Source organism: Amblyomma mixtum, chromosome 3 (assembly GCF_055824585.1).
Source record: "Amblyomma mixtum isolate Tamu chromosome 3, ASM5582458v1, whole genome shotgun sequence".
Classification (NCBI taxonomy): domain Eukaryota; kingdom Metazoa; phylum Arthropoda; class Arachnida; order Ixodida; family Ixodidae; genus Amblyomma; species Amblyomma mixtum.
The window spans coordinates 157275631-157298581 of record NC_143014.1 but is presented as its reverse complement, the minus strand read 5'-3'; the positions used below and the strand labels follow the sequence as shown (position 1 = coordinate 157298581).

The 22951-nt window shown below is 45.6% G+C and overlaps 1 protein-coding gene across 1 annotated transcript; it reads right to left on the bottom strand.

Annotated features, from left to right (window-relative positions):
• Positions 1-267: 267 nt before the first annotated feature.
• On the bottom strand, positions 268-11449 carry LOC149352477 (stearoyl-CoA desaturase 5-like). Its single transcript, XM_089581652.1, has 5 exons — positions 11290-11449; positions 10326-10498; positions 7693-7823; positions 4619-4824; positions 268-2272 (listed from the first exon to the last, which is right to left on the bottom strand). The coding sequence occupies exons 2-5, from the start codon at positions 10486-10488 to the stop codon at positions 1822-1824; spliced, it is 951 nt and encodes a 316-aa protein (XP_089437778.1). The 5' UTR covers positions 10489-10498; positions 11290-11449; the 3' UTR covers positions 268-1821.
• Between the last annotated feature and the right edge of the window lie 11502 nt (positions 11450-22951).

The window sequence follows — 22951 nt, the reverse complement described above, 5'->3', positions numbered from 1 at the left end:
ATTAGTGCTACTGATGCATACACACCACTCCTACCATAAACCTGCACTTATATATACATGCATAATTTATACATCCATAAAGCTGGCAGACTGGCGAGCAAAAAAATTCTCCAAATCATTACAGTGCTATGGCCGCAACAATGCAAATAGGACTGCTAGTCTTTACACAAGCATTTTAAGAAATAATGTTCTAGAAACCGTGTGGTGCCAGAATATCAAATAAATTTGATAACTGAAAAGGTATCAATGTCCTTCAGACTATGAAACGAAAGTTGTGAAGCAGTCTTTATTTCACATTTTTTCATGCCGTTAAATATTTAGCGGAAAGAGTTTGCCACATGACAATGCGCTCATCATGTCAGCGATTCTGCTTTGGAACTTCTGCACAAATATCCTTGCATGTGGTGTCAGGAACTCAAACATAAAAGATGCCTGAACAACAAGACAAAGTTATTGAAAATAAAAACAGACAACACAGACACTTATACAAGATTTGTTCCACCAAACCACAAATGCCTACTGAACTTGTGCTATGCTTGCAAATGCTTCTTCGCTGGCTAGGTGCCTGGTTACTTCTGCTGATAACCACTAATTATGACAACAATAAATGCAGTGAATTCACCACTAATGTTGCATTCAGCATATGTAACTTGACAGCACCCACACAGCTTACAACCAATTTAGGAGTGAATGCATAAAAATAAAATTCTTCATGTTAATGTCTGTTCTGCTCTAGCAGGTTCCAATTCTTGCTTGGAACTTAGAAGCCCAGTGCACCCTGTATCACATTGCGTCATAAAGCACTCGAGTATATAGGCAAGAGTAAGCTGGCACAATAATGCCACAATAAATGCAAGCTGACAAGCTGCTGCTTAGTAGTAAGGAGTGCGCTAATCGCACTGCATACATTAACACAAACAATATGGAACAGCTATCACAGGCTACATGCGACGCAAGGAGTTTAGGAATGTGTTTCTAACGACACTCCTAACATGACTTTTGTCCACGACTACCAGTGTGTACCTTGTTCCAGAAATGTCTTCAGCAAATTGTTGATAGAGATATTTACCTCCTAGGATTTTTGCTGCTTGCATCCCTTAAGCCATTATTGCTAAAGCAGGCCACTAGGGCTTTTATGAATAGGCATGCAACCATTTTTATCCTCAACATATGAACACCTATGGCCCAAATGCAAAGGCAACGTTCTTCATTCTTGCCTTTTCTCTTCTTGTTTATGCTTGTGTTCACTCTGAAGCAGTAAACCTGAAGTACAATGCATTCAGCAAGTGAGGTGCCCATTAAAAATTTGGCACCATTTGCACTGTGGCTTTGGCAGGAACCTTCCTCTCCAAGCCCCTTGCAACTAACATGCCTCATTCAAAGTCAACTTTAGACAGCATAAAGAGAAAAAAAAGACAACTAAACAGCTATTTCCCAATGGACTCTAACAGGGTCTTTTTATTTCACTGCCTATTTCAGTAGTGCTTTGACATGGAGGGGTACAACGTTGGCCATGACACACTCACCGGGTCTGAACAAGACGATGTCCAGCAGCAGATACTGAACAGTCCACGCAACATGGTTGACAGCCAGGCTGCCCTTCTTGGCATCGTAACAGTGCAAGAGTTCTTCACACACTTCCTGATTATTATCAAGCCTGCATCAGCCAACTGACATTACTTCACACAGTGACATCAACTATAAATAACAAGTCCCACAAGACAGAAAAGGGTGGAGGTGGTTGTCTTGTCAGATCATGCCCACCTAGAAGAGGAACAGAAAAGGAAAGAGAGACAGGTGGCCATGGCAGGCTGTCTGCCATCACCAGCTGCGGGTGCCAGCTGTCAGACCCCGGGAGCCGTCGCCAGTGCGCTTCATGCGCCCTTCCACCACACTCGTGGGCACCTCCTTGCGGTCGTACACCTGGCCGAGCCATGCAAAGAAGTCGATGAACCACGTGGTCGTGTTGATGCGGCAGCCCAGCTCGCTGGTGCGGTAGTCGTAGGGAAATGTGTGGTGGTAGTTGTGAAAACCTTCACCGTGTGCTCCAACAATCGTCACCAGGTTTTGCCGCGGGCTAATGTGCCGGTCGTAGGGTCGGTTGCCCCAGATGTGTGCCGCGCTGTTCACCAGCCAGGTCATGTTGAGCGTGAAGCAGTAGCGTGTCAGGGAGCAGACCACAAACGCGTTCCACAGTGTCTCCCCCCACAGCCACCAGGGCAGCAGTGCAGGAACGATGAAGCAAATGGTCACCATCAGAGGCAGGTAATACCTGTGGAAAAGGATGCGTAAAGCAGGGCTTTCAGTTGGAGCACATTTCAAGTGCCTAGCAAGGCTGGGCAGATAAGTGTACTTTAAATACTATTTAAGGCACTGTTTTAGTATTCCACACATAAAATCTTAAACAGCACCAGACCCCCCCCCCCCCCCCCTTTTCTGGCCTAATATTTATTATTTTGGCTGCCTCAAGAAAAGCTAATGTATTAAGACCATGTGAAAAAAACTGTGTGATGGTTATTAGAACAAAGGAAATAACAAGAGCAGGTCACAAAAGAGGTGTGCCAGCATTTTATGTACTGCCTCCAAGCTGTTTTCTCAACATCTTGTTACATGAGGTAGCCTAATTCAAAACTGCATTAAGAAAAAAAATTATTCATAAATCACACTTAAGAATCTTCAGTGAACATGTATTTGTGCTTGCAAATTTCAATTATGCAATTTAATTCATGTTAAGCAAGTCCTTGTGTGCTTAAGTGTGCTTGGTTTCTTGTGACACCAAGGAATGAAATAAGGGCAAAATTATCATTCTGCCTATCAAAGAAGTTGAATTAAAAGGGTTTTGAAGTTTCTACTTTAGAAATGGGAATACAAACTTTTCTTCTCGTTTCTGAAGTCAGAACTTCAAAACTCTAACTCCTATAATTACTGTGATAGTCATAAAGGAGAGCATGAAGATGGTTGAGGCAGGTAAGGACCAGGCTTAAAAGTAGTTAGTCAAACCCCGTTACAGAGAACAGCAAAAAATTTCAAAATAGTTTGATATAGCCAAAATACATAGATCAAATTTGATTAAAAATGCACGCAAGAGCAGCGCAATTTAGCCACTGAAGGGACATCAACTCAGGTGATCCTTAATAGAGAAACTGGAAGACCTGCTACGATGTTTTCGCGGCATTTCGACAGCGCTCGCGGCGATTACGAAGGCCGCGCACAGCACCATCGCACACAACGGTGGCAGGCCACGCGCCAGCTAGGCTGGCTTCCCCGCACTACAGCCGTGTCGAGTGGAAAACAGGCACAGTCAGGCTGGAATGAAACGCGAACGGAGCCTGTGGACAAAATAATGTTACCTCTGTTCATTCAGTTGCAGTATATACAACCAGCCTGAATCAAGTACATGGGTAAATTATCCACCGAAGTATACATTCATAAACCAGTTGTAAAGAGATGCGTTACTGCAAAGTAGAAAAGTAAGGCATATGCGTGCCCGCGTTTCACTGCTGGTGAGTGCTAGTGACTTGCACGGTGACCACCAGGTGAGTGCAAGTGACCACCAGTGATTTGCATAGTGCGGCGAAGCATACCATCTGAGCGGGCACCACTTGGAGCTGGGGAGTTCGATACTATTGAGGTTTCCCGGGGGTAGCAAGCCTTCTCAGATTCCACATTCTTCACAACCAACGAGGAAAACATGGTGTGGAAATGATATGGACACAAATGACCCCCCACACTGAACTGTAGAAATAAATGGTGCAACTGCGCCAAACCTCACTGAGGCTATTGTTGTCATCTGGGTGCCACATATGAAGTTATTATTGTCATTTTGTCACACACCGCGCTCTTTCTTTTCAACACAATGGCTGGCCCGCAAAGCAATGCCTCGTACCAGAGTGAAGTGGCGAACTTGAAACATGCACATTACACCACTATAAAGCAAGTGTAAGCATTGCAGGAATCCCAAGTTAATCTGTGTAGTTTAGTAGTTTAGCTGGGAGGGGGCGTTGTTCTTTCTTTTTCAGAACTTCAAACATGTGCTTGCATTTTTTTTCAGAAGTTGAAAAATTTGCACGAATTCACTGAGTCGCTAACACTTGCGTTTTTTTTTTTTTTTTTCGGATTAGCTTGCACGAGCAACAGGCATCTGATTGAATTCCTTAGTTGAAGGCATACTGCCTGCCCCGTTGCACTCGTTCCTTTATCCTGTCTGGTTGCAGCCAGTTTCTTTCATCAGTATTAGAATATGTAGTAGTAAATGTAAAAGTGTTATCAGACAAATTCTGCTCCTGCATGTTATAGCTATCTAAGGCAGATTTTTCAGTTTTGTTGTGTATCTGCATGTGAAATACAAATTTCCAAGTGAAGGTACCTTCTTGCTCAGTGCTGGTGCCAAGGCCCCAATTATATCTTGGCAGCATTACACTGCTGAATCTGCAAGCTGAATCTTCAGATAAGCACTTGCAAATGCAGGCAAGATCCTGCTATTACATGATCACAAGTCACCTCTCAAACATACAGCATCCCACACCACTATTTGCCAGGAACGTGCCATAAAAGACAGCCAGATCACATTCAAATCTAATTTTCTTACCACACACTGAGTACTTTAAATGCTACGTACCTTCTCTGGAAGCGGACAACTGGGTCAGCCAGAACATCACTCAGGTCGATCGATTTGCCCTTGTTGCGTACATCCGGGTGCTTGCGCACGAGAAGCCAGCCCACGTGAGAGAAGAAGAAGCCCCGTGTTGCATCATGTGGATCAGCAGTTGTCTCTGAGAACTTGTGGTGCATCCTATGATCTCTTGCCCAGTCATAGATGTCATTCTGAAAGAAACCGCAAAACATCACCACCCCAGACACATTTCCTGCAGCCGGTCTAAGCATAGCAATCAATCAGCTCTCAGCAGCTCCTTGCTGCTTACTGGATGTGACAAGCTGCTGAGTTCTGCTCATTGCAAGATGTTGCTCAAGGTACACTTTATTACGAAACTGCTTCTGCTGAAGCAATTACACTGAACCACATCATGCAGTTTATCATTTTTGATCGAGTATGTAAATGCTACTGGCTGAGAGTTACTTTTTTTTTTCTTTTCCCCTCCTCTTTGCTTTAATACTAAACAGAGTCCACTGACTTTCACCAACTATTTTTTTTTCTTTTCAGCAATCTAAATCTACTTGCCTAAATAAATGAATACCTGACTGTGGCAATGAGAAACAAAGCAGAACAATTTCAAACCTAATTTTTTTCCCCAAGGTAGTATCATTTTCTCATGGCAGACTATGTCTGCGAACCCTGACATTGGGGATACAAGATAGTCAGTACAGCGACTCTATGCAACTCCATGGACATGACTCACGTCCCCTAGGTGCAGTGCAATGGTAATAATGAGTGCAACATTAACACAGATGCATAGGTTTTATTAAAACCATAGTTGAGCACTAAGGTGTTTTTAAAAATACTACACCAAAAAAAAAAAAAATTGGCTGTGGTTTAGCTCTGGTTAAGCCTGGAGTGACGCGATAGCTACAGCCGGCCCAATGGAACTCGCCGAGTCGAACTGCAAAGCCAGTCTTTCGCCGCTGCGTTTCGCTGGGTGTTCCTTCTTCACCTTCGTCCCTGGACGTGGATTCACAGTTACTGCGTAATTTCCTTTCGTCAAATTCATTTTCTTCATTACGGCCCCTCTTTCTTCTTTCACTCCCACTTCCCCCCTTCCTCTACAAACGCATGACGGGTGACCACCGAGATATGTGAGACAGTTACTGCGCAATTTCCTTTCCTCACATACAATTTTCATTTTCTTCACTACGGCCCCTCTTTCTTTCTTTCACTCCCACTTCCTCTCTTCCTGCACAGTGCGATTTGGGTGTCCATCGTGGCGGATACTAGGCAACGGCTCTTGCGGCAGCTCCGGCATACAGCTGCAGCCACGGGCATACGGCCGAGGTGCAACCCCACTCAACGAGATGAAGTGGCTGGCATAGCGAAGAAAACACATGCCAGAAAACACATGACAAGCTGGGCTCGTCATGAGCCACAAATGGCACTCAGATTACGACGAGCTTGGCTCATCCTAGCCCAATAGGCAGTTAGAAGCACAGAGGAAAGCAATGTACATGATTATTTCAATTAAAAGGTTTCTGCAAGCGCTCCCTAGTAAGTGCCTTCCTGGCCATAAAAGTAATGTTTAAATTAAACACCCTGGTTATGACACAGTCGCAAGCCTCAGTCTTTGTGCAAATATGCCACATGGGCCTGTTGTCCCAATCACAGTTACTATGGTGGCATCTCATTTATTTTTGTCTGTTGCCAGAGTGAAGGCATGAAAAGCTACCCAAAGTAGTTTTTGGAACATGAAAATAGAAAAGCTGAATTCCCCCTCACAGGTGCACAAAAGAGGAATCTGAACTCACTGCGGGAACTCAATCTACACGTTCCGAGCATTTTTAGAAACTTCGAATTATTGTCCTGTGCAGCCGATTTCTCTAGTTTAAAACAGATTAAACGTCCCGGCTCCCCCGCCGTTTTCTGAACTCATCGCTGAAGGTAGGAGTCAGCTAACATGTGTTCTTTTCAGGCAGTTGTGTGGTGGCTTCGCTGTTGTTTTGTTTTGTTTTTTAGGTTTCCGTGAATAAATAGATCCAGTCAGAGACTACACAGCTGCAAATTAGGCCCACGGAAATAAAAATAAGAGTGGACTCTTTGCTTTCGCCGATCGCTACGTATCACTCCGCCGATGGCAGAGCGGCAAGCCACCACGAGACTGGCTGAAAAGTTGGTTGACTCCTCCTACCGTCAGCAGCGAGTTCAAAAAAAGGTGGGAGCCGGGACGTTTAATCCGATTTAAATTAGGGAAATCGGCCACACAAGACCATAATTTAAAGTTTCTAAGAATGCTCAGAACGTGTAGGTCGAGTTCCCGCGGTAAAAATACGAGTTCAGATTCCCCTTTAGTGCACCTTCAAGCAAGGAGCCCGTAATGAAGCGGTGAGCTTGGCGTTTGCATATGCAACGTTAGCAGTGCACTTCTTGCTCCAGATTGCACATCCAAACCACACAAAAAAAAAAAAACTTTTCTTTTGGCTCCCATGTAACCTTTACATGAAGCACAGCTCACTAGCATTGCTATGTACTAATGTAGTAAGAGCAGAAAACAAAATGTGGTAGCACTTTCCATGCTTTTGTTTGCAAACTTCCTCATGGGCAGCTGCCAGCATAAAATGCAAACAAGTGTTTTGACCTGCAAGTGTTTTAATTCATGCACAGAAACTATTTATTTCCAACTATAGTGAAAAAAGCAATGGACTACATACTAAAGCTAATCTGGTTTAAGTTGAAAATGCTCAGTGCATGTTCTTTCATACATAGGTGACAAAAATTTTTGGTTGTTGCTGCAAACTGTACTACGGACTTCGGTCTATAAACTGTATGCCAAAAGTGTTGTGCGTCAAAATATGACCATACTACACTTCAACCGGTGACACATCAATTTGCATGTTGACAGCTAAAGGCGAGGACGCGAAAGCATCAAGTGCCATAGGAATGAGAATTTTTTTTTTTCTTCATGTTAGAGTGAAGTTTTATTTGGAAGCAAGTTTTGCTTTGACAGCAGCCTTGAACTTTTATGCAACTGTTCCAGCATACTATTTATACACTGTTTATCTTCAGGCTTGCAAGAGTCTTTTACTCACTTGGAATGCCATGGTCTGGAAAATCATCAGCATGATACGATAAGGCAATTTAGCCTTGTACGACCGGTGAGACCACAGGCGGTGAGAGCCAGCTGTTACTCCAATGCCAGAAATTGTGTAGAAGATGTATGCTGCAAAAGAGGCATGTCAGTACATTAAACTCCACCTTCCTTTTCAATCCTGTTGGAAGTAGACACCTGTAAGTACATACAGTATGTATTTTGCACAGAACTGCTGACAAAAGAAAGGAACCTGCTGGGAATCGCGCCATTTAATAAACATCACTGAATGATTTTATGAAACTCTTATTTAGGATACACTTTCATCCACCACATGGTGCCATTTAGTTTTGCATATTAAACTGGTGGCATTATTATAACTTGTGCCAATTTTTCTGACTTCCCCAAGCTCTTCTTCTGTTTTGCATACTTTCTGCTTTACATAGTGACATGCCACATATTTAAACACATGACAGTTCAGGGACTGTTTTAGTAATTAGTTTGCATTAGTACAGAGTTATAGTGCAAAGTTTGAAGAAGTAAGGAGTTTGAACAGTCCACTACATATATGCAATGAGTAAATGTACATATCATGAATGGATGAACAAACTTTACCTATCTCCTGTGGATTTTTGTCATTGAGAGATGTCAGTGCATGTCAAAGAACCCCAGGTGGTCAAAATTTCCAGAGCCCTTCACTATGGCGTCCCTCATAGCCCGAGTCACTTTTGGACGTTAAACCCACATAAACCAACCCAAAGCACAAATACAAGCTAACTTATCAAGTCGTGAGAGATGAATCTCCAAAGAAAATGTATACATGTCAAAACAAAACAGTACACTTCATGCCATGTCTGACTAAAAGAAAAGAAACCGACATGACAGCACCTGAAGGCACAACACATTTTCATTCAGTTTTCTTTAAGATAACATACAAAAATACTGCGTCACAGTCCATTGATTTCCGGGTCCCATGTGAGCAGACAGAATAACACCTTTCATGTCAGCAGGCTAAGCCAAGTACACAAGAAGGAGTTGGTTTAATTGACTAACTGTAGGCAATGGCACTAATGATACAAAGACACTGCCTCAAATGCAATCTGTGCCACTTGAAAGCTGTGCTGGGGGACTTCCCGTGCATGTGTGGTTTAATGTGAAACGTGTGCAGATTGGCATGCTACTTGCATGCCTTGCACACATACGGACCTTTCCTGTGGTGCAGCAAGTGCCAAAAACCATGCACCTTCATTTCAGCCATTACTTGATATAGCACACAGTCAAAACAAGCACTTTCAGAAATCACGTGTACATCAATGACCTGCCCTCAGAGAAATGTAACAATTACTGCGTAAAACTCTCGTGTCACGAGCCATAAGAGACAACAGGCACTCATGCTGTACAATGCCTGACAGAATAACTCTACATCAGAAGAGCAGTATTTCAGTTCCTCTGACATATGCTTGCCATGACCAAAAATTCAACCTATGACTTCATGCTCAGAAGCTGAATGCCTTTGCCTCAGCACCTTAGCAAGTATCATTAAAAATCATCACCCGATTTCTAGTCCCTCAAAATAAAGCTAGGGCGAGATCTTTTTTTTGGATTTCAACAGCCACACTATCGTGCCATGATTCAATCAAAGCAATGCAGTGCCCGTAGCTATAGCTGCCCCTTGATTCTGCTTACACAGCCCTTGTCTGAATCAATACCGCAGAGAGTTTGAAGCACATAGAAAATGAGGTCCAGTTAAATATTTATATCTCCCAACAAATGCTGGAAACTACTGATAAGCTGAACACCAGGAGCTAAGTCAAGAAGCAGCTATCCAAGCCCAAGCCTCGATTTCTGCTCACATTACTTCAGATATCATTTGTGTATGACAGTTGAAAAATATGAACACATTTTTTAAATCATATTTTTGTCCTACCATACCACGCAAATGAACCAATTCTTGCAGTCCTCACGATGAAGCTTAGATTTTAACCGTGTCCACTGTATAAAATTCTGCCAGCACCGTCGAAAAGTCTTTATCAGCAGGTGGAACAATTACGTTTTCTTTTGTTCTAGCTTCCGCACGAACAGCTCACGTAAATAATCTGACAAAATGAAGCTTGCGACTGCAGCGGTGAAAGATGCATATCAGTGTTGGCGCATGCAGTGTTTCTGTGATTTACAAGACACAGATGGACAAAAAAAGAAAGACCTGATCGATCATTTCGATAGCAGTTTTATATCGGCAACACGGTCTGAGGCGGTTTTTTATTGCCAAGAACACTAATTCGAGCACAACGTCAAAAATTCGTTCTGTCTGTTAATACGTTTACCACTTTTTTTTTTTTGTAGCTTGCATATCCTGCTTACCATATTATTAAAAAAAGCTATCACGCAAGCATATGCACGCACATTCAGAACCGCACCACATTCAAGCGGACAGCAACCTTCAGAAGGAAGCTCCGACAGAATTCTCGGAACCAGAAACAAACAAACAAACAAACAAACAAACAAACAAACAAAAGGGGCGACCGGGCTGGCCCGTGATGCTGCGCAGCCAGCGATGCGCTGCAGCACGCGCGAGCTTGCGGCGGCTGCGAATGAATGAGCAGTACTACGTCAATCATCGGGCGCCATTCTCACCGGCGAGCACGGTCTTCCACTGCGCAGCGAAAAATACTAGGTAGAATCCGTAGATGGAGATGAGGTGCAGGCTTCCCATGAGAATCACATTGCGCCACACTATCTCCATCTTGTACGGCTTGGCCGGCCGCTCCTCCGTCACAGTCTCCGTCACGGTCGACATGGCTCCGCCTCTGCGAACATTCGAAGGGAACTTGTTAGTGAAATAGTGGCACCACTGATGGCGGACTTAGTAAGACGGGGATCCCTACTCTAATAGCGAAAGTCATATCCGGGCTGCGGAAAGCTCACAAGCTCAACTCAGCTAGTCAGCTCATCGCAGACGCTGCACCTGGCTGACGAAACCGTGCCCGTGAACCACTCGCTGGAGTAGCGGGTGCACATACCCTTCACGACCAGCTTGCGCTGCCTTGCACAACCTAAACGTCTTGCGGGAAAGCCCACACAAACGCTCACGCGTATGAACATTGCACGCAACACTGTACGCTTCGGGCGATCCCCAGCGGGGTAAACGGCCGTGTGACATTGCAGGAACTTGAAAAAGGACGTATCCGGTGCTCACTTCAGGCACTGTCCCGAACGTATATAATATCGGCGTAAGTGGAAAATGGCTGGTAAGCATACCTCCCCCTTCCCCCGCCACAGATCATGTTCGCAAAATCTCCGTTGTCTCGCGTTGAAGCTAAAGGCCCGAAAAACGCGAATGCCGGCGCCGGGCAACCATGCGAGCGGGCAGCATCTGCAATTTCTGAAGCTAAAAGTACCTGCAACCGGTAACGGTATCGTACGCGAGCTGAAATATCGAAATGAAAAAATGCGATCACCGGTTAGGCCAAGTAACTGTGGCTGCACCGGCGAATCGATTTAAACTCGTTGGGCTTAATTGCTAATGCACCGCTAAGCCCAGTAAGCCACACTGGCTTCAAAGGGCGTTCCAGCCAAATGCCAATGACGAAATACTTGCCTGTGGTTATTTTAGGCGGCGGGCAGTATCCAATGTGACAGCTTCCAAAGCGCTGCCGCAGCAGTTATTCGAGAGACGTGCGAAGGCCGGCGCCGGCGATCGAGAAAGAATGGATAAAGATCACGCGTCCATACACCGACCGGCAACACCGGAGAGAGGAAGCCAGGTGTCACGTGAGAAAGCTTCTCGGTCTTCCGATTGGCTGAGCGACGCCGGAAGCGACGTGTTCGCCTCCGCCATAATCTGGTGAGTGAGCAGGCCAGAACGACCGGCAGGCCGTGAAGCAGACGACGTTGCCGTGCGTCCCGTGTTCGATGCCCGCTGTACAATAAATCTTTCTCATTTCAAACGTCTCGACGATGTAAGTCTCCTGAAGGCTCAGAAAATTTTTCTAGCGCTCGGAAAAAAGTTCCCCCCATTCTCGTGCAGTCGCGCCCGACTGCTGTGTTGGACGCCGGTTGGCAGCAAAGGGTGGCGTGATGCCAGTGGCGTGAGCTGATCAGATGATGCACCTTCTCTCCCCGCAGCCGGCTCCGCGCTTGCCGCGCTACGCGCCGCAGAGCGTGGGAGAGGAGCATAAGAGAAGGAGGTAAGGAGCGCCTCTTTTGAAAAAGGAAAAGCCAACAACATGTAGCTGACACACGCTCGGTGTCAGTCGGTACGCAGTTCACATGCTGGCGTCTTAACTCAGCCGTGTCGTATGTTCGCGAGCTTTTTCAGCAAGCGATGGCTCCAAGTTTGCTCGAATGCCTTCGAGAATTTTAAGGTGGCTTTCCGCTCGCTTAAACGCGGTTAGTTTAAACAGGCGGGGTTTCTGTATGTACTACAGTAAGTTCAGCATGCATAATGAATAGAAAGCATTATACAGAAGTCAAGGTTCGTACTTCCGCTAGACTCTTCACAAGAGGACGATAGGCGGAGAAATGTAAGCGGTTCGAACGAATAAAGAATCCCAGCTGCGCTTGTAAAGCTGTCTCATAACTTCAGAGGAGGCTACAGCTTGCAGCAGCGAATCGGGGCCGAAATCCTTGAAGCTGCTCGCACGTTATATAAAACGGCGATGTTCCCGTTCTGTATAATGGTATATGTCCAGCACTATCTCCTAGTGTATCCATGTTTTCGTGATGAGCATGAGGCACAGCTGGCAGCTGTGCAACCCGAGGGGCTGAGATGTGCCGCTGGCTAAGCGTCGTTCGCGTAGTGTTCTCTGAAGATCCACGAACTGAGAGGCGCGTGTGGTACAACGCTACATCAAAAATAGCACAAAACAAAGGGGAACAAAGAAAATGTACGACATGGACTAGACGACATCGCCGCCAGCTCACGTCGTAGGTGTTCTTCACACGTTGCGCCGCATTCAAGGCTGTAAAATCGGCTGTGGGGAATGGAGAAGTGTTAGGAAGAAATACACTTCTTTTTGGCTGTGAGACGCAGGCGGAGTTGAAATCCTAACATGGTTAATGAGAGGCGTATTCCGTCTGCATCCCAAGGTCCCAACATCACCACCATTGGGTGCAGAAGGGACGGATACGAGCCAGTCAGGAACCGTTCTTAGGTGCGAGATGCCCTCGTTTCCTGGCATAACTAGCTTGCACTTCAGTGCCTTACGAATGGCAGGAAGGAAAGCGGAGAAAGCAGCGGCTGCGTCGCGACGGTTCCTTCCTTTTATTCCAATATCGATGTCCAGCGGTTCTAGCGACGCGGTGATGGCCCCGGAGTGGTGGGGGATGCCTCAGCGTGACCCGTCAGCTTCAAGGCAAAGAAATAATCCATTGATGCCGCGCCGTCTGTTCTGAAATGTTGGCAGCCTGTTCGTTATGTGGAGCTGTTAAGAGACATCAGTTTAACGACCTAAATTTAGGGCGACGACAGCAAGAGGAAAGCCGCGCGCTGTACCGAGCTCTGCCTAAAAAGTTAATGTATATGCGAACGAAGGCTGGAATAAAGAACAGAAACAGATTTTGGGGCGAATGTTTTTTTTTTTTAAAGCAGATTTTTGCTTTAAGTGCACGTTTGTCTCACTATGAGCTGCTGCCTCGCCTTTATTCCGTGAATTCATACAGCTTGAGTACATCCATATAGAAAAGTTAAAAAAAAAATGTTATGACTGTGTGACCGCGATGGCCGCGCGGTTACGTCGGGGGCGAAAGTTTCTGAACCGGAATATCTCCTTTGACTGCATGAGTGAGCATAACAGCACTGATTTTAAAACACAGTTCAATCGCTATTTTCTACTATTCCAACAAGCGCATATACACGCTTTATCTGTCGTGCACTGTCAGTTCTGCAGCCGTATTATACCACTGTAAGATGCAGATAGATACAGCAGCTGAAACTGTATACGACAGCGTTGTTCAATCGAGGTTACATTTATGCATTGTGGCACGGGACTACTGTGCAAACCAAATTGCACTAAACCATTCTTTCACGCGTTTCTCAGTCTTTGCTACGTTGTCATTTCCTGCATGCGGCAATAAGGAGCGCGTCACAGCATTGGTGTGCAGCAAAGCTCAGCAAATCAGAAATACGGACTGGGGCGTACAGCCTTTGTCAGAAATGTGCGCTCCGAGGGGTTAGCTTCGATGCAGCTAATTTTGCATCGTCGGCGTTCCAGGTGTCTCATCCGGTGTGGGGAACACCCGTCCTCACCCCTGTGAAGCTTTGTACTTCCGGAGAGCCTCACTACGCGGCTTATGCACTCTTGGAAAAAAGATAGCAGTATACTTACTAACTTTGGGGTAGTACCCTGTTAGTAACTGCAGCTAGTAACGGGAAGGTTAGTAACATTTACTAACCCATTGATTTAGTAACGGCTGCTACCCGCAGTTAGTAACTGGAAGGTAGTAGTATTTACTAAGAAAATGAGTAGAAACTTTCGCATATGTTGCTAGGTTCTTTGTATGGTGTGCTGGCGTGGCATTGTTAAATTTGTGCACACTGGAAAAATAAAAAAAGCTACATAGTCAATTTGACTAATTCCCGAAACTAGTCAGAGCTATCAGAGTGTAGTAGCCGCAGATCACACAGTTCGGTTAAGGCTTATTGCACATTACATGTAAAAATTATGCGATACCAGGCGCACACAACGGTTCAGACTGCAAGAAAAACACAAACCAGAAAGGGTCACACATGCGCACTGCGCGTGCACAGGTAAACCTTTGTCAGTCTTAAATGCTCCGTAAATCTGACTCTCATCTACGGGCTAGTGGCTCTTACCCATTGAGATAAGATACCAGCGTTAATTATGAAGTTGAGATTGTAGAAACAGCTTAGTCTACCTAACCATATGCACCTGAAGAAATATTTAATTAGAAAAAACAGTTTATTCGCACGACAGTCTGTGTTAGTTATATTCTTTGATTTTATTTTAGGGTTAAAGGAACGGTTATTAACTAGGTAGTAACTAGCGACCACAGTTAGTAAAAAGCAAGGGCTGCGTTTACTAACTATACCTTGAAGAGGGCAGTAAATAGTAAAAAAGTAGTAAAACGAAGTCTGAGTCAGTAACTGCTGCACTGACACCTGTTCGTTATCCTTGAAAAATGCCGTTTGTGAGTTAACGCAGCGGGTGCAATCGACGTTGCTAACATTTAACGAGCAAAATTATTGGATGTGTCGGAATGTCCAGCTCGCGGTAACACCTATTACCGCGGGCTGGACATTTTGGCACATCCAATAATTTTGCTCGTTAAATGTACGTCGCGACCTAAAGCAAAACCGACGCAACCTACTTGACAACTTACTTGCCAGGCTGCAGTCATAAAACATTCGTTCTGAGATGTGCACAATATATTGTACTTATCATATTAAATTTGAAAAGGCACCTAGCAGGCCTCGTTTGCAAACTGGCCGAAGAATACTTTTTTTTTTCAGGACGTTTTAAGCTCGGCGAGAAATGTTTAGCACACCTTTCTTGATCTGCCCGGCAGAATGCACGAAGTGAGCGGGCGTGTTCTTGAACCATTAGCAGTCAAACATATGCCGCAAGGATATATAGCATGAACTCTTGGTATATGTTAAAATGCGCGGGCTAATAATGTACAAAAACTGTTGCTTCTCGTAGATTTACGTTTTCTGTTTCGCAAGTAACCGCGATCTTCAGTTAACAGTATGCTGTATTCACGCATACAGTGTTCAACTGCATTCCTCTTAGAACGCATAAATAGCCAGACAATTAATTTAGGCAACTTTTCGGATCGACGATTCTGCCCAACACATATGGGGACGCCCCCGCCGTGGTGGCTCAGTGGTTATGGTGCTCGGCTGTTGACCCGAAAGACGCGGGTTCGATCCCGGCCGTGGCGGTCGTACTTCGATGGAGGCGAAATTCTAGAGGCCCGCGTATTGTGCGATGTCAGGGCACGTGAAAGAACTCCAGGTGGTCGAAATTACCCAGAGCCCTCCACTACGACACCCCTCAGAGCCTGAGTCACTTTCGGACATTAAAACCACATAAACCAACCCAAACCACCAATACAAGCTAACTTATCAAGTCGTGAGAGATGAATCTCAAAAAAAAAAATGTATACATGTAAAAACAAAGCAGTATACTTCATGCCATGTGTGACTAGTTTCTCTAGTGTGACTAGTTTCCGTGCCGTGCTTCCAGCTCTGTACACTGTAATCTCCACTGACCTGATGGTGCATTGCGGGGTATAAATCGGGTTTAACCCGATATTGACTAAATCTGCTAGGAGTGCAAGAATAGGGTAACAACGTGTTTTACCCGAAAACGAAGAAACCTAATTATACCGCTAGGTAATTCCGGTGTACATCGCGGCACTTAACATTTATTTCGAGCCTGTAATCCGGTCAAACTTCACTTTACCGGTCTTCTCATTTCCGATGACTTCCTGCTGCCTTGGTTAGCCACTGAATATAATCTGAAACAGATTACAGGGCAAAAGACTCCGCTTTCTACCGCAATGCGCACGTTCTGACATAGCGTCCTGTTTAGCGCAATATTGCGGCTAGAAAGGAAAGCGTATTGGTCCTGGTCCGGGGGCCGAACATGGGGCCTTTTCAGCGCAGTCGCTAATGATAATTATTTCTATGTTTGAACTCTACTTTCCCTAGAACACTCTACAGACTAATGACATTATTATCATTCGGTCCGCAAGGCTTTACAGGGCGAAGAGACCACGACACGGCTCGCTCTGCGCGATCTTCGGAGGAGAGTCTATAGGTCGATATCCCGCCTCGAGCGCTGGGCCACATCTGGCCCGTGGGCCTCTTCTCCCTCTTTTACTTCAACCCGTTTTCCGGCCCGTCGGTGCTGGCCAACGGCCTTTGTCCTTGGAGCCGCTGACACGTAGGAACGCTCTGAGTCCATCGGCCCTTGACCCCACCAGGAGCAGCTCTCGACGACGACTCCGGTGACCCCTCTCGCCGGCGACGTTTGCTCCGGAAAAAGGCTGCGCGACGTAATCGAGGTGATGAATATGGTGTCCTGCTCGGCGCCGGTCGAGACATGACACTACCAGGGTGCCTTCCGTTCCAGTGCGACCATTGGTCACGCACAGTTCTTGCGGTGGAGCAACCGAAATTGGTTCACGACGGCTTGCATATAGAGGCGGTGGTATCTTGCGGCGCTTTCTCTGTTGGACTAGCTGAGAGTGAGGGCCTCACAAGCGAGACTACCTGCATCCTCATTACCTGAAACGCTTGCAAGAAGCCACTGCAAATTAGTGCTGAAGCGAAGAGCACGTACTTGACTAAGCAAATGAACACTGGCAGCACTTGAAAAGAGGAAACCCCAATCTCAGTGGCTATATATGAAGGGATGACTTAGTGTCTGAAATATTCACGAAATGGTCCGCACCTGGCAAGGCTTTTTCCAGGGCAGATTCAGTGGCAACCTCTTAAAACACCGTCGAGGAAGCAACGCAGTCGAACGGTGCAGTACAAGATATGTTCAGAGATAGGATCACAAACGCCGCGGCACTAGTGCTGCTTTGCTTATCTACAGAGGCGTGCGTAAATTAATACATGGAGATAATTTGCATAACTCCAGCCTTCCAAGTGCCCTAGCATCAAGAACCTACTTCCGCCGAAGGTGCACAACTATGTGCGAATGCGTGGGATATTGACTGCACTCCAACCACCTGCACGACCGTGACAGCTCCGCTCACAGTTTACTGATTTGGTGGCGATGACTCCCCGCAGTGGCTGAGTGGTTAGGGCGCTCGGCAACTGAGCCGGGGTACCCAGGTTCGAACTCGACTGCGGCGGTCGCGTTTCTATGGAGGCGAAACGCGAAAGGCGCCCGTGTACCCTTAGCAAAAACTAATACGTTTGGAATATACGGAGGTCTATTTAAAATGTATTTTAAACATATTTTGTATTCATGAATGCACTAAAAATATGTAGGAAATACGTTTCTGAAATTTCATGCTTGGTATTCGAAATATATTTTTAAAATGTGCCAAAAATACCTCACTTAAAGCATACTTCGAGCACTTTTCAAATACATGAAAAAATATGCATGCAGTTTTAGCATCTTGTCAGTGTATTAAAAGTGTATTTTCGGAAATATGAAATTAATTCATCGAAAGTATACTTCAATTCTAGAAAACGGGCAGCCCTTGTAAACGTATATGTATGCAGTTTTAGCATCTTGTCAATGTATTAAAAGTGAACTTTCGTAAATATGAAATTAATTCATCCGAAATATATTTCAATCCTAACAAACGGGCAGTCCTTTTAAACGTCTTTGCACACTTCTAGCTGCCATGAACAGTCGAGTGCTCGAAATCGTGTTTCGGGAAATGGCATTTGCGTGTCGTCAATGTATTTGAAGTGTACTTCCGTAAATACGTAATTAATTCGTCCAAAGAACACTGAAATTCTAGCAAATTGGCAGTCCGCATTAGCATATTTGCAGCGCACTACAAGCTGTCGTTGAACAATCTAATGCTCAAAATCGAGTTTCGGGACATCGCATTTTGGTGCTGGCCATCTATTTAAAGTGTACTTTCGTAAATACGCAATTAATCCGTCTGAAGTATATTTAAATTCTAACAAATGGGTTGTCCGCGTAAACATATTTGCATTACACTTCAAGCTACCGTGGAACAATCTAGGGCTCGAAATGACGTTTCAGCGAAGAGTGAAAACTTTCCCTTTCTTGTCATCCTTTCATTTATGGTAACTTCTAGCAGGAAGGTGATCACCACTTATACCCCTGCTACACGGGCGCTTCGAATGCCTTCCAGCCGAATGTCATCTAACGATGCTACATGTGTTCTGTCTAAGGGAGTGCTTGAAGATAATATTACGCCAATGAATATTAACCGCGTCAGCATGAAATTTCCCCGGGAGTGCGCCGATGAGGACGACTGCACTCATACTGTTGTTTACATCGCTTGTTTACATAACATAAAACGCAATCTGCGCTTTGGTTCTAATAAACAATCTGTTTTCTTTTTTACTGGTTGTACTCGTGATTGTTTACGCAGTGCTACAATGTGTGGGAAGCGATGATGCGATCGCAAGCCTGAGAAAGCCGGGTTGTTGGCATCGCGCAGGTCTGGCGCTTCTCGCTTCTTGTCCCGGCTTTCTCCGACGTGACCGGTGCTTTTTTTTAAACTACTTTATCCAGAAGTATGTATGGCGACTGTTCGCTTTAACTGAAACGGCCTAACTTGTTATCCACAAGCTAGCGACGGCGACGACTGCTGCTGGCCGTAAAGCACGGCTCGGCAGTCTGGGTCACACCGGCGATTCCCGTTCATCGTACGCGTGCCCTGCGATGTAAGCAATAGTTGATTTCAGGTCACTGTTGCCAAAACTACACCTGGTGACCGTTTGCATTCGCTAAAGCTTGTGATTCGCTCTTCACAACCGCCGAAATCACAGATCCAACCCTGCGAACTCGCTGGGCCTAGTCGTCGCGGAAGGGAACAGAGCCGTCGTCGATTGAAACTGATTTGGCAAGCGCTTATCGCTGGTGAGTGTTCAGGTATGCACACGTGAAATATAGCCGTTCGTTTCGCTCATTTAGAAGCGCGAGCATGCACACACCGCCGCCTCATCACCGTGCTCTCGCTCAGCCGCCGACAAGGCTGACCGTCCGCCGACCGGATTCGTCGGTGTCGTTGGCCTGAAAAACGTGTCCCTCTAGAATCATATTATAGTAAACTAGATATTTCACTATAATTACATGCTGTTGTTCAGCGTGATATATACTGTCGTTGTCGGACTAGTGTGACCGCCGTCGTCGTCGTCGCTGTACACTGAAAACGAGCTGAGGCTTTCGAATGCGTTTCGAAAGTGTCGTGCAGCACCGCGGCAGTCCATCGAGTCCGAATGTCATTCCTATTCTCGAATGCCATTCCACTCAATGTCATTCGAACATTTCCGTGTGAGAACGTGATAGCATTACACCAGCAAAAGCGCCTTGGGTACTTCTGGGTCCGAATAAGCCAGCGGAAAGGACCCCGTGTGGCAGGGCAGACCGGCTCCCTTACACGCCCATGTATCTGTTGGTTGACAGTTCGACTCCTGACCTGTGCCTGACGCAAGTTTCAACTAGCAATTCCGTTCTCAATTAATCCCAGATTCGAACGCGACCAGTAGGGTACTTCTGCGATAATTTGGAAGCCCACAGTATTTGCGCAAAAAAAGGTATCACCGTGCAAAATAGTGCGTCGCTTTCGCTGGGTATATATACGGCAAGCCAAGTATAGCGCTTGTCGTAGGATTTGTTGTTTGCTGTGTCGCTGTCGTCTTGGTATGCTGTATGTATGTTTTTTTTGCTGTATGTATGTATCTGCCGTATGTATGTATCTGCCGTATGTATGTATTGCTGTATGTATGTATCTGGTATGCTGTATGTATGTATCTGCCGTTCCCATTCAATCACGTGACCTTATAATATCAGACTCCTGTTGATTAATGATAAATACCCGTGTACGATTTGTTCTCCAGTTGATGAATTAACCCGTGTCATTCCATGGAGCCGCCCAGTAGACTTTTTTTTAACCCCGAGTAAACACATTTTTAATGTATTAAATGTATATTTTTAGTATATTTCTAATGTATATTTTTATTATATTTTTAATGCATTATAAATATGCTAAGCGGGCAAAAATGTACTTTTCACGTATTTTTAAGAACGTTTAAAATATTATTCCTAGTATACTTAGAAAGCATTCGTATTGCAGTTTAAGCATAGGGACAAAAAAATGCGAAATAAATATGAAATTAATACAATACGTTTGAAATGCATTTTTAGCACATCCTCTTTTCGCTAAGGGTACCTTAAAGTTTCCCAGGTGGTCGAAGTTATTCCGTAGCCCTCCACTACGGCAACTCTTTCTTTCTATCTTCTTCCATTGCCAGCTTTCTCCATTCCATGACGGCACGGTTGAGGTGTCCACAGAGAAGTGAGGCAGTTACTGCGCCATTTCCTGACCTCAAAAACCACTAATTTTTGCGATGAACAGCGTGAACTGGACGGGACACTTAGCAGCACACGGACAGGCGCTGGGTTGAACAGCACGTGCTGGCCGTGCACTTATTCCTAATGTTTCTTACTGTTCGCGCTGTTCCTGATAATGCCATACTAACTTGTCCAAGCCTCTGTTCTACTGCATTGGTATTGAACTCCTCAGAAGCGAAGCGTATTGAGCGCTATGAGCGCTGGAGACTCGGATATTCCTCGGAGGTGTCTAAGGAGAGCTTGCCCAGTGTCTACCTCTCCTAAATGACATAACTGCATCAGCAGTCTCTGAGACACGATGAAGCGGAAAATAGCTGAGTGGGTGTCGTTTAGCACCTCGTCAGTTGGCGATGCCTGTGAAACGCTGAGGTCTGTTCTAAGGTCATTACGACGCAGGTACTCCTGGTGATATATCTATACACATGGCGAAATGAGAAGCAACTGATGAAGCTCATCTTTCACCATCAACAATGTGTCAGAAATGATCACAGAGGAATGGTCACTCGGCGCTTCTTCTGGCCATGTTCAGACGTGGTACCACTGCTGACACAACTGAGTGCACAAGTCGTCGAAAGTGCATCCTGGAGTTTTCGAGATTTTCCTGCTGATCTAGCTAAGCTCACTGACGCCAGGTTACAGGTACACTGAAAGTCCTGCGCCCTCACCTATTGCCGTCTGGACACGGCCGTCTGGCTGTACGCGGTAGTTGGCAATCAGGTTTTTAGTACAGTACGATTCGTGATTCGCTGTCGTGATGCGTTTCTGCGAAGCGTCATCTGTGCATGCGCGCTTCCGAGAGGCACCGAATGCGCATGAGCAGATAGCTCCGAGGGGTCACGTGCAAGGGTGCAAGCGCATACTTTCCTCTTCACATGCATTCTTGCCTGTCGCCATTTTAGCACGACAACGAAGGTTAGATAAACTTGACCCACTTGTTTAGACATTTCAAACAGATAAATGAAACTACTGCCATGCAGAGGTCATTCGTCATTCACTAAATGGTACAAGGCGTGCGCAGCGGCATAGCACGCAACTTATTTATTTATTTGTGACACTGAATGTGCCGCGCGGCATAAAACGTGGTGTTAGCCATGAACGGTAGAATACGTTACAGAAACGCATGAAGCTCGGTTGCGTGTAAAAAGTCACATAAGCTTCGGGCGTAAATGTTTTTCGTTACCCACACGTTCAAACTAGAGTCATTGTTTGCAGACAGGCCATGCCTCTTGAAGAACTCGAGCGCGCACCAGTGAAGTTCCGGGACATGTCCACAGTAGGTGGTGGACATTGGTGTCGGAAGCGGGTGCCTCGCAGTGAGGGCATTTTTGCGGCGCAGGAATCTTGTCACTTTGCCACTGGTTGCGAAATGCAGGCGTAAGGGCCACTCCGACACGCAGCCGCCTCAGAGAGGTACACGGGGGAATAAGAGCACGTGTACGCTGCCTGAGGGAGGCTGAAGATGTTAGATGTGTCAGAAGTGGATCTGGTGGCAGAGAGGCAGGTGGAGTTTGTGGAATGTCAGTCACACGAGATATCATGTCAGGTGCGATGCTGTGGACATCTGAGCGAGCATGAACCCACTGAATGAGTATAGGCACCGGGTAAGATTTACAAGCAGCATGTATGGCCTGGGAAACCCGAAGGGTACCGCGGACTTTCTTTAGATCCTTCACAGCTTCTTGTGAATGGGTACATAGGTGCACCTGGTTAGCACGCAACTTGGCTCAAGCATTTGGAGTGCTCATTTCACGATAATCTCAAGCCCACGGTACAGTTCTCCCTGACTCGTTAACATAATAATTAGCCGAAAGCAATTATCCAAAAATTAGCAAATGGACACAAGTGTTGAAAACTTCAAGCACTCTTAGAAAAAGGCAGAAGCTGACAACGCTATAAAACGGAGCGTTTACGTAGAAATCACCAAGTTAACATCATCTCCGTATTATCACATTTCTTTTACTGAAGTTGAAATAAAAATTGGGGGAACACTTAAGCTTCCCCTTCAAAGGTATGACGCGACAGCAGTTCCTCTTGCCCACGCTGACACGAACACTGCTTTCTCTTTCACAATCAAAATCATTATGTAAAAGACCACATGACATACATATAAAGCCCTGATTTAACCAAGCCGTATGAATGTGCCTACCTGCATACGTGGCCTAGCCGCAGCGTGTTTGACTTGCAAGTTGCAACCAGAGGGTCAGCGATTCCCGATGCGCC